Source organism: Rutilus rutilus (assembly GCF_951802725.1).
Source record: "Rutilus rutilus genome assembly, chromosome: 9".
NCBI lineage: Eukaryota > Metazoa > Chordata > Actinopteri > Cypriniformes > Leuciscidae > Rutilus > Rutilus rutilus.
In genome coordinates, this window is record NC_140223.1 from 35330639 (window position 1) to 35342905 (window position 12267).

General features: G+C 38.4%; 2 protein-coding genes across 2 annotated transcripts; one reads left to right on the plus strand and one right to left on the minus strand.

Moving 5' to 3' along the window:
• Nucleotides 1–320: 320 nt before the first annotated feature.
• Nucleotides 321–1250, minus strand: LOC311296538 (olfactory receptor 52L1-like; the record flags this gene model as incomplete). Its single annotated transcript, XM_084418367.1, has 1 exon — nt 321–1250. One exon carries the CDS (start codon nt 1248–1250, stop codon nt 321–323), a length of 930 nt encoding a protein of 309 aa, XP_084274493.1.
• A 9084-nt stretch (nt 1251–10334) lies between these two features.
• LOC311297406 (uncharacterized protein) lies at nt 10335–12025 on the plus strand (the record flags this gene model as incomplete). The annotated part of the gene is made up of 2 exons (XM_084419654.1): nt 10335–10482; nt 10664–12025. Exon 2 carries the CDS (start codon nt 10823–10825, stop codon nt 12023–12025), a length of 1203 nt encoding a protein of 400 aa, XP_084275780.1. The 5' UTR covers nt 10335–10482; nt 10664–10822.
• Between the last annotated feature and the right edge of the window lie 242 nt (nt 12026–12267).

The following is a 12267-nucleotide window of genomic DNA, read 5'->3' on the forward strand; positions in this document are numbered from 1 at the left end:
ATTGCTATGGCCTGCTTGTGGCCCAGATCTGGCAAACAGGAGTGAGCCACCCAAGGGCCGTCATTCCACGCTGCATGTGGGCCAGATCATCTTTCCACGTGTGCCAGATGTGGGCCGGATCTGGGATGTCACAATGTTGCAATGTGGGTTGTGGCTTACTAACTTTTTATATTGCTTTATTATTATTATTACAAAACAATGATTTCCGTAAAATAATTATTTAAAACAACCTCTATGAATTTTATTTTTGAACATTTAGATTGCAAGCATTCTAAAAGAAGAAAAGCATATGGTCTTTTGAATTCCTGAGATATTCCTATTTATTTCTTGAAAAACAGTCTCAGAACTTGCTGGCGTACTGTTGTCAGATTTAGTCCATAAATAAGGGGGTTTAAAATGGGTGGAATAAGTAGAAATTCCAGGGCCATGAAATTACGCACACCTTGAGACACATTCTTTGAGCCATAACGACTGTACATTACATCAAACAGCAAAGCAACAGTCACATTGATCAGTGCAAGCAGATGTGGCACACATGTTTGCATGAATTTGTGTCTGACTTCTATTGACTTTATGCACTTTCTAATCAACTGAAAATAGGAGCAATATATCAATACACCATGTCCACAGTATAGAAGAATAACAGTGAACCCAAATACATTATTTACTGTTGTAGAAAAACAAGAAAGTTTTGCAACTGCCCAAATCTCACAATATAACTTTTCAATAGTAGAGCCACATAAAGTGAGTCTAGATAGTAATACAATTAAAACAGACATGCAAATAAATGGGGCCAGCCAGCAGAAAAGGATCCATTCAAGAACCCTCTGATTGGTCATTATTGAATGATACTCAAGTGGTCTACATATTGCCACATATCTGTCATATGCCATCACTGTTAATGTTGAAACGTCACACAAGGCAAATGAATAAATGACAAAAATCTGAATCAGACAGCCAGCATAAGAAATCATGTGATCTTCAGCTAATAAATCATACAAGAATTTAGGGTAGAATCCAACAGTGCCATAAAGTGCATTTATACACAAATTACATATAAACACATACATCGGCTCGTGAAGTTTCTTATGCGAAATTATAGTAAAAATGATAGTTACATTACAAAACACCATTAGGGGATAAAACAGTGCAGTGAGGGAAAAAAACACAAATCTATTTTCCATTGTATCATTAAGTCCAGAGAGTGTAAATACAAAGACAATGGATTCATTCTCCAGTGGTGGCTGCATCTGGAATGATATGCAATTATTATGCAGTTGTTATTATTATTACATAAAAAAAATAATAAAAAAAATGCATTAGATTTCACCATCATGTTCTTAATGACATGCATATGAAAGAGCAATTAATTTACACAGTTATCGGAGTATTTAATCATTTTTTAAAAGACATCTGTATAGCTGTATTGTATTTTTGGACATGAAATATCTAAATATTTAACAGTAGCATACATTGTTGTAGTTGCTGTTGTTTTTCAGTTACAAAGGCAGTTGAACTCTTACCATGTTATCGGGTAGCATATTTCCAGTAGTGTTTTGTAAAGGTTTGATTTGGTTTGCTATATATGGACACTGGTCTCATGGTAATTGCCTTGACCACAAACATTGAAAACAGTTTTAACAAGCTCTCAAAAGACTAATTTTCTCTTAAGTTAAAATAACTGCCAGTGTCAAGCTATGCCCACAGGTAGAATTCTACTTTTGTAAACTTCTACGTCCAACCACATTCTTAACAATATATGAGGTCCAACACTACATAAATATGAAACCAGTGATATACAATGAAATCATTTTGAAATTCATCATGTTGTTAGACGGCACTTTCTTTCAAAATGGATTTAGAATAATGTGCACAAATCAAATAATTGCAAATATCACTGGACAGTAGAGAACATGTAAGACTTGCTATGACAGGCCTTAATTGTAAGACTTACTATGATCGACATGTAAGACTTGCTGTGATAGGCCTTAATTGTAAGATGTATGTTCTGTTTTGGTTTAGTTCCATTGGCCCTCATTTATCATTCTTGCGTAGAAACGGGCGTATATTATGTTGGCGTAAGATTATGCTTACACTCCTCTCACCGCCTGATTTATGAAGCTGTGCGTACCTTTGAAATCCAGGTGTACGCAATACCTGCCCTTGATAAATGCCGCGGCTGAAAACGATCGTCATTAGAATAACATGCCCCTATATATTCAAGTCTCCGCTTCCCCCACGCCCTCATTTTACGCCATGGACACACGGAAGACGGCAAATAAGAGAAACTTCTCCGACGTGGAGATCGAGACCATCACCAGGGAAGTGGAAAGAAACAAAATTGTTTTGGGAGTTTAAAGAGTGGGATTAAAGGCGCCCACAAAAACAAAATATGGACCCAAATTACGAGTTCTGTTAATAGGGTGGGGGTTGAGAAGCGCACTCCAGCAGAGGTAAGAATGTTTTATTGCTTAATATAGACCAATAGTGATCAAGTTAAGCATGAGTTTTCTTGTTTATTGTAGGTGAAAAAAAAGTGGTCAGATATAAAGATCGCCACCAGGAGGCGCGTCTCGGCACTGAAGAGGAGCCAGAGTCAGACTGGGGAGGCCCACCGGATCCAAGCCTCCAGCTGACACCGAACAAGGAGCGGGTGGTAGCCCTCATCGGAACGGCGTCTTTAGAAGGTATCACCGGTGGGGGAGATACCGACGACATTCATGTTAAGTAAACTTAACTCATTTTATTTAAATTTTGCTCTATTGTTTTGCAGATGATGGCACTGCAGGCCCCAGTGCCCTTGAGGCATCTCCCCCTCAGCCCATCCAGGAACCTGAGCCTATTCTTGCGCCCCACCCAGAGCCTGAGCAGGTGCAAGCGGGGGAAGCCGAGGCCAGTCCACCAGCCAAGGGTCCTGACGGATGAGGACCTGGAAAGACAGACATAAATTTGTAGACTACTGGTCGAAATTAACCATTCATTAGTGTCAATAAATACGACATTAAAGCAAATAAATGAAACCGTAAAAAAAAAAAAAAAAAAAAAATGAAAACGAAGTCTGTGTTATTTTAACTTACCCTTAAAACCGCCGAACAAGGTCCCGTCTGAGCTGAGCAGCTCCTAAAGCCGGTGGTGCTGCCCACTGCTCCACTGGCACTTCTGGGTCTGGGGCCAGCGCGTCAAATGGCACACGGTTTATCTCAGCCATGTTGTGCAAGACGGCACATGCCAAAATTATGTTGCACACCTTCTTTGGCGAATAGAGCAACATTGCCGCGTGTGCCAGGCAGAGCCATCTACCTTTTAGGAGCCCCACGCAGCGCTCCACAGTGTCTCGTGTTCGTGCATGCGCGTGGTTGAAGTTGCGCTCCTGATGCGTCACGGGGTTTGGCACAGGGGTGATCAAAAGTCCAAAAGAGGATAACCCGTCACCTAAAGGGGAAAAGAGAGGTTAGGAAACGAATATTTTTAGCAAAATAAATTTGCTCTTAGTACTCACCTAAAAGAAAACCATGACCCCTCAATGCGCCCTCCTGCAGCCGTCTGCGCACGCTGCTGTGCTCAAAAATGAAGGCATCATGGGTGCCTCCAGGCCATCGTGCCACAACATTTAATAGGCAGAGTCTGGCATCACAAATAATTTGCACATTGACTGAATGATAATTTTTGCGGTTGATGTATGCGTAATCATTAACCGATGGTGGTTTCAGACGCACGTGGGTACAGTCAATTGCACCTATGACATTTGGAATCCCAGCAATCTCATAAAACCCCCTTTTAATCATTGTTTGCTGGGCATTGTCGTATGGGAATTGGATGTAGTGTGGGATGAGAGTCCTGATGGTAGCCAGCAAGAATGACAGCATGCGGCTCATGGTGGGTTGGGATATGCCAGACCTGTCAGCAATCTCCCGTTGAAAGGTTCCAGTGGCCAAGAACCCCAGTGTGGAGAGAACCTGGACTGGAACAGGTAAGGCCCTTGACCGCCGGGTCTCATGTTGGAGGTAGGGCTCCAGGTTATTGCACAGCTCCAGGAGAAGATGCCTTGGAAGACGGAATCTGCTCATCAGCCATTCATCTGATTCATTCAGAAGATCTCGCCTATCCTGAAATACTCTTTCCCTTCTCAAGGGCGCATATGCATCTTCTAAAAGCGCCAGGTCAGCCATCATTGAGAATTGGTGTACGGTGGAAATCCAGTTTAAATAGCTGTTTGGATGAGCAAATGACCTATCACAATGCATTATTTTACAGCACGTGTTTTGAAACAATTAGCATTTAATTTCGTATCACGTCACATGTATTGGGGTGTACAATAGTGATGATGATGTAATGTGGAGTACCATTCATTCACATTAATAATTTCATGACAATTTGTAATATTCTTATTATTATTATTATTATGATTTTTATTATTAATGATGCTTATTGTTATTTAGAAGAAGAATGTCGTTATTATTATTATTTGTATTATTATTATTATTATTATTATTATTATTTAAAAAAATGTCATTTTTATTATTTTGTCAGTCTGAATTATTTTTTGGTCATTGAAAGCCTTTCATTACTGAACCCAGTCCGTGCGCACCTGCCGGGCCTAACCCTGAAACGTCAGGTAAAGCGCACAGGCTCGCAACTGAAGGAATACATATGCCTACAAATCAAATGCTTTGGTAAAGTCACACAAATTAAACATTGAAGTCCATGTTGCACAAAAATAAACACTGAAGTTTATAATTACTATGTTGTTGTTTTTTTACAGTGGGTCATAATATATCATATCTTTTAGTTTATCAGTGCGTTTTGTGGTGTTAGGAATTGTTTTTCTGCACATTTCCGCACTAACTCAAAACGTGCGTACATGTACACCACCTCCTGAGCTGGCGTAGGATTTGAGCGTGCCGTACGCCAACGTCCATATTGATAAATCTCAAAGTCACCGTGGTTTTGGGTGTACGCCAGGTGTACGCTGGAAATTTGGTGTACGCACTTTTGATAAATGAGGGCCATTGTGTTTTGGTTACACTGTAAACCCAAATGTTGTCATTAATAAAGAAATCAAGTTATCATAACTTAACATTACTTATAATAAGTTTTGGCATCAAAAAATAAACAGGTGTGTTTACAGAATTTTAAGGATTGCAATTAATGAAGAAAAGTTGAATCAGTCTTTGGAAAACATTCCACAAGGTGATGTTTGTTATTTTAAATCTTCGATACAATCTTGAGATTTCACGAGTTCACATTTACAAATAAGTCAGATAGAATAAATGCGTAGGCTATATGAGATGTCATGAGTTCACACAAATAAGTAAGATAGAATAAATGCGTATATGACGTGCTGTCCGAGAGGGCTGTGGGCTCGGTAGCCATACTCCCCCCGTGTTCCTGGTTGTGAGAGAACAAGACAAGAGTGAGGATTCGGGGTGGTGGAGGGACCGAGGGATGCTGAAAAACTGTCAAGGAGTGTTAGGTAAGTTGACAGAGTGAATATGCTTCCGCGGTAACGTTAGACATGGTATTGTTTGATGACAAGTTGATATTGGATTGAGTACGTGCTCCTCCCGAACTTTGTTTATGAAACATCATGTGTAGATTCCGCCATCGCGTCTGTTATAGAAGATATCGACAGCGCATTCATTTTAAAAGAGGAACAGAGAGCCGCGCCCGCGACATTTTGTTGGTTGAAAATATGAATGAAGGACATGCGTCATTTACTCCGTTGCTCTGATTGGTTGTAGGTCTATCCAATTGAGTGCAGAGGTTTTTTTTTTCCTAGTTCGGTTGAGACACGCCCCATAATCAAATCTCTATGGAGCGGTATCAGACTCACATTCTGACTAGAATATGAGTATGACGAAGTCAGGCTAGCATTACATGTGGAACTCTCTCGAAAACTTTTACTATTACAGCTATTATATGTTTTTACTATTACAGCTATCGGGATTAACGAATCGTGAGAAGTTTTTTAAGTATTTAGATCTATTCCCATCACATAAAAGGTTGCAGTGATGAACATTGAGCAGATGACAGTCTGTTGATCGCGTGAATGAAGACTGCACTCTCATTAATGCTTTCACCAATGCAAACATGAGGTAAGTACAGTAAGAGCTTCGTTGTGCAGCGTAACAGCGTCATTGATTTCATAACGAGTTTTGGCAAGTGTCCAGATAAACTCGCACTGTGTGATTGACAGCTTGGGCGATTGGAAAGGGATTGTTCTTTGATCGCTTTCTGTATATATATTAATCACAGTTTAAGTACGATTATTTTCATCCTACTAAGAGAAACGACGCGAAGTTGATCGTTTAGTCACTGGCTTGATTTACTGATGCATAAACAGTATTGAACGATTTTGAGAGAGAGATTATATGTCTGAACTTGAACAATTACACATCAGAAATTCACATAACCCACTGGTTCTTCGGAGGCTTGGATAAAGTCATGAGAATATGACTTTATCATATTCTCATATTATCATATCATATTCTTTTTTTTAGTAAAGGAACTAAAAAAATACTTTTGTGTTAATTTGTACATCCAAACACTGAGCAACTGCCATGCTTCACTCGTTTGCAAGCCATGATGTCCCTCGAGGAAAAAACAATATCGCGCTTGCATATATTCTCATATTCTCATGGGCGGGCCAAATTCTGTTTGCGGGCAAAGAAGAGAAAGGGGAGGTAACCTTTCCCCTTATGACGACATAAAGGGAAGATTTCTAGATTCGCCTGTCTGAGCTTTCATTTTCTCAAAAATACACAGGGCTTGGTTTACACCCATCAAAATGTCTAGCCACTGGGGGACCATAGGATGGCAAGGGAAACTCATATTCAGGTTAAAAAAACCTCATAAAGTGACATTTTCATGCAATGGGACCTTTAAGCCAGTGGTTCCCAACCCTGTCCTGGAGTACCCCCAACACTGCACGTTTTCTTTGTCTCCCTAATCAAACACACCTGATTCAGAGTTGAATCAGGTGTGTTTGATTAGGGAGACTACAGTGTTGGGGGTACTCCAGGACAGGTTTGGGAACCACTGCATTAAGCAAGGGATACTGTACATCCAGCCAGTTGATATTGCAGAATAAACTTCAACAGGGTAATCAACACAAAGTGGAGGGATCTCGTATCACCCTGAAGGAGGATGAAAACTGACTGGATGTACATTATCTGACTTAACTTTATTACCTAAAAACAATTTCTGTTAAGCAACTTTGATCCTAGACAAAAAAACATGATCAAACAAGACATAATGTAAAGCATACCACTTATTATATGGCTTTTCGCCAAATAAAAATATTGATTGTTGAAATCATGATGAACTCCATTTCATGATAAACTTTACACAGTTACTGAACTGAACTGAATCAACACTGAACTGACTTCAACTGAATAATGAAACCGTTGCCATTGAGACAATCTGTATTGTATTTATTTTCTTTTATAGGTCGGAACAAACATGGTGGAATTTCTAAACCGGGCAGAGTCTACAAAACCCGCGTCTAAGAGTCTTCTTCTTCAGAGTCTAAACATTTTTAATTTCACTGTGTACATACTGTAAAATACAATTTTGCACATCTGTGAATTTCACTTTAATTTCCTAAGAATTAAATGGTATAAATTACATTGTTCAGAACTAATTTTCTTTCTTTCTTAACTGTATTTGACTTTATTTAACTATACTCATGTATATTTTTGCATATTTTAAAAATGATTTTGCATTTGCTGACTTTAAAATGAATTGTCTGCTGATTTCACTGCGTATTTAAACCGTTAAACATGTTAAACGTTTAAATGTCATTGTTCAGAACTAATCTTCTTTCTTTAATTTTATTTGACTATTTAATACTTGATGTATTTTTAAATGATTTTGCATTCGCTGAATTTAAAATATAATTGTCAATGTTACTGTATTTAAACTGTTAAACATGTAATAGTTTTAGAACTAATCTTCATTTATTTATTGAAACTGACAATATTTAACTACTTTGATCTCAGCACTAAATGATTTTTGCATTTAAACTTAATGTTCAGTTTGTTGTCATTGCTGCCAATTTTAACACATTTGTGAATTTCAGTTGACAAGAATTAAAAATTCTTATTTTAACTTTCTAAACACATTCTTCATTATTTCTTAATTCATAGTTTTACAGCAAAGCACAGGTGAAATTATAAGAATAACCCAGCAAAAATAACCCAGAATAGCAAATCCATTAATGGTTAAAAAATGACTACATCTTGGATTTCTCAACAACCCAGCCTGCTGGGTTAAAGTGTCACTGGGTTAATTTAACCCAGCATGTGTTCTGTCCAATATTTACCCAGCACTGGGTTGCCAATTGGGTTGTTTTTAACCCAGCCATTTTTAGAGTGTATGCTGTAGAATCACAGTGATGCTGTAATCAGCAATATACATTTAAGTCAGAGATTAGACTCTAAATGAGATTTGTGATTCAGGTCAAATTATGATTGTCAAAACATAACCAACACCACCTGATCAACTTTTCTCTTTGTTCATCTGAGAGTTACAACTCAGATACAACAGCAAAACAAAATCTAAAGTTAATGATTTAAGGGTCAAGAGCCCATCTAAAGCAAACACTGATCACACCATAATGGTGTCTTAAAAAATAGATGTTCTCCTTTGGTGATTCTGCTTGCTAACATCAGGTGTCTTCAATAATGATCAATCATCACTCAATTACTTAATCACTTATTAGCTCATTAACTTTAACACTCTTGAGTATTAATTTAACACTCATATTTTAACACTTTAACACTCTTGAGTCTGGAGCCATATAAACTCCCAAACTACTGTACCTTATTGAATATTTCTTTATCTCATACTTTACATTCTCCCACCATACCCTCTTATCTTCTTCATACATTCCATTCCCTCTCTCATTCATTATTATTTCTTCTATCTTCATTTTATACCCTTCATCTTTTAATAGGTCATTATTTAAACACCATATCCCCTTTTCCTCTCTCCATCCCCGTTTCATTCAAATGTAGGATTAACATTCCATGATCGCTTAAAGAAGTCATCTTATAATATATCTTATCAATCTTTCTCTTCATATTCCTTTTAATCAACATAAAATCTATTCTACTTTGCTTCATTTGATCTTTTACCAGCTGTCGTCTTGGAGAAGTCTTCATCTCTCTCCATATGTCTATTAAATCATATGTCTCTTTTATAAACCATGTCATTTTTTATATCCATTCTACTGAAAACTGTATTGAAATCACCCATTAGAATAACCCTTTCCCATTTTTATCAGGCCATTTAAATGATTAAAAAACATTTTCTTTTCCGCCTCTGTGTTTGGTGCATGTACATTTCACACACAAAAAAAAAAACATTTTCCCCTCCTATAGCCATTTTCACAATAATGCATTTTCCTTCTTTATTCTGGTATATGATTTCAACATCATCACTCATGTTTCTTTTACATAAAACAGCAACTCCTTTCCCTTTCCCCCCTTCTCCATTATTATAATAAATTCCTCATTCTTTTAAAACTGTCCATCATTTCATCTTTCCAAAATGTTTCCTGCAATAATATTACATCAGCTTTTTTGCATAACTCTTTCAGTTTTCCAAATTTATCTGCACTAGTTAATCCCCTAACATTGGCTGAAACAATACATAGAGTCATTAAAAACAACACATTCATGTTTCATTCTTTTCTCCCCCCTCTCCATTAAATCTCCATCTTCTTTTGCACTTAAGCTCCTTCTCCTTCTCTGTCCTTTTCACTTACTTTCTTCTACATTTTGTTTATTCAATATTCATCTTTTCATTCCCCTCCTAAGCTCCTCCAAATTAACTTCTATGCATTCCTCAACTTGCACCTTCTCATTTTTATCCTCCCTCCTCTCTTTTATTGCATCATCCACCGGGCCCACAATACCTTCTTCCATAATTCCCTCCATCTCATCCCCCTCTCCTCTCTCCAACTCCTTGTCTCCACCCTTTTCTTGCTTTCTTGCCTTTTACTATCCTCATTGTCTTCTACAGTCCCATCCTCCTCTTCTTCTTCTTCTTCTTCTTGTTTAATGGCGATTAACTCCAAAGGAGCATTACCGCCACCTACTGTGCTGTGCTGGATGGCAAATTAACCTTGGGTGATAAGTCTGAAATTTAAAACTATTTCCTCTTTCTTCTTTCACAAATGGACCATTAACTATATTTCCTTGTTGAACCCTACTCTATCATCCCACATACATCATCATTATTTATCATACCTGCAATAGAGGTTTCATTGAGCTTCATCCGGCGCTGCGTGCCATCCTCCTCTTCTTCATTATTGACAGTGTCCATTGTAGAAAATCCTGCTGTGATCTGATTGGCTGACTGAGTCTTGATAAAGAGCACCTGTGGCCCCTTACTAATTATGTTTCAGTCTCCTCTTGTTTGAACCAAAAAGCTGTTGTTCAGACATGGCTTGTGTGGAATTGTTGCGTTGTTGACCATGTAAGTTTCCTTTTGATTGTTTGTTTAGTTTAAAGGATTATGTGTTTGATATATTGAGTTCTAGTTGTTTAGTAGTTCTTTAATGTTATACTCATTTGATTGTTAAAGCTGATTTGAGATGTATGATTTAAGATTTGCAATTGTGTTTGTATTAATTAATGGTTTTGTTTATGGGTTTTAGAAACCAACAATTACCATCACTGCCATCTGTGAAATGTCTACTCCTATATGTCACCACAAATAAACTGGGAAAAGTACTTGATGACTGCATGAGTTTTAATGGACCCACCACTCCAGTAGCAACAGCCTAATCAGCCTATACTTTCTGTTAAATTCCTACATGGTCCTTCGAGCCGGAGAGGCTACTGGAATGGAGACTGAGGATGACTGTGTGAAACCTAAACGTTCATCAAGGATTGTAAAACCTCCAAGATGGCACAAAGATTATATGATGACTCAGTTAAATCCTTCAATGCATCCAGCTGGACAATTGTCACACCAGCCAGAAGATTTGAGCCATTTGGTTGCATCACAAGGAGCTTCCATTACTGCTACTCAGAATGAGGTGAAGTCTTTGTCTGAGGAGATTAAACAAATGAAAGGAATGTTGTTGGATGTGGGACACATGATGAAGGATATGCAAAGGAAAAGAAGTTCTTCATTTTCTACTGGTTCTGAATGCAGTTCTATTCAAGAATCCCCTGTTCATATCCCCATACAAGCAAACCAGCAAGATGAGATGAACGCCAGAGATTCTATTGTGGATGAGTTGAGTGAATGTATGCGACGACATCAAACCAAGCAGGATAATGTGCTTTCTACACCACCAAAAGTTCAGAGACAAAATACTTTGCCCTCATCTCAGTATGTGCCACCTACCTCTTCAATGCCTACTTCCTCAGCAGCCACCACTAGAGGGCCATCAGAGAGACAACACCAGCAGCTTTCTGATCCATGTCCGCCTATTAGGCTCTCAGTTCCACTCCCAGATAACCTCAGGTCACAACCTGTAATGCATCCAAATGTAATGGGTGAAGGCTTAACTCAGCAACAGCGTAATGGTCTTTCATCTTCAGTCAGTCATCATCAAATGAATCCCAGTTTTTATCCCAGTGATCAACAAGTAGGAAGAGACCAAAGCCTATGGCCGCCTGATCAAATGCAGGGAAATGCATTTTGTATGCCCGGTCTTCCGTGGATGCCTCCAAGTTGGCCAACCTTCCCTCCAAATGGAGGATTGTTAAGGCCTTCATATCTACCTGATTTTCCTTATCCAGTATTATATCCAGCTCATATCCAGAATGTTCCGCCAGTTCCTTCAAGGGTTGCAACATTGCCTCCTAGAGATTTATCAGCTGGATTTACTTATGCTTCTCTTGGTCATTCACATCAAACTTCTTTAGAACAGCAGACAACTAGAACCGTACCGCAGCAAGATAATCCTTCCATTATGTTTCATCAGAATCCTTTGATACCCAGAGTTATAACCACTGTATCCAATAACTGCACTTTCCCCAATTGGAATGCAAATGATGGTACCTAACCAGCATATGTCTATTCATTCACCAGTGAATGTGTCTCACACAAGTATGCCAGCTCTACATCCTTCCAGGTCAGCCCGTATTGAAAGACTTTCATTTCCATATTTGAAGAGTGATGATCCCCAAGAGTTTGCCATGCTGAATATGGCTTTGAAGAATTTGTTACCCTCAGAGGAAACTGAGCAATACAAGTATCATATTCTTCTTGATCATTTGAAGTTGGAGGCAGCTCGACTTCTGGCCT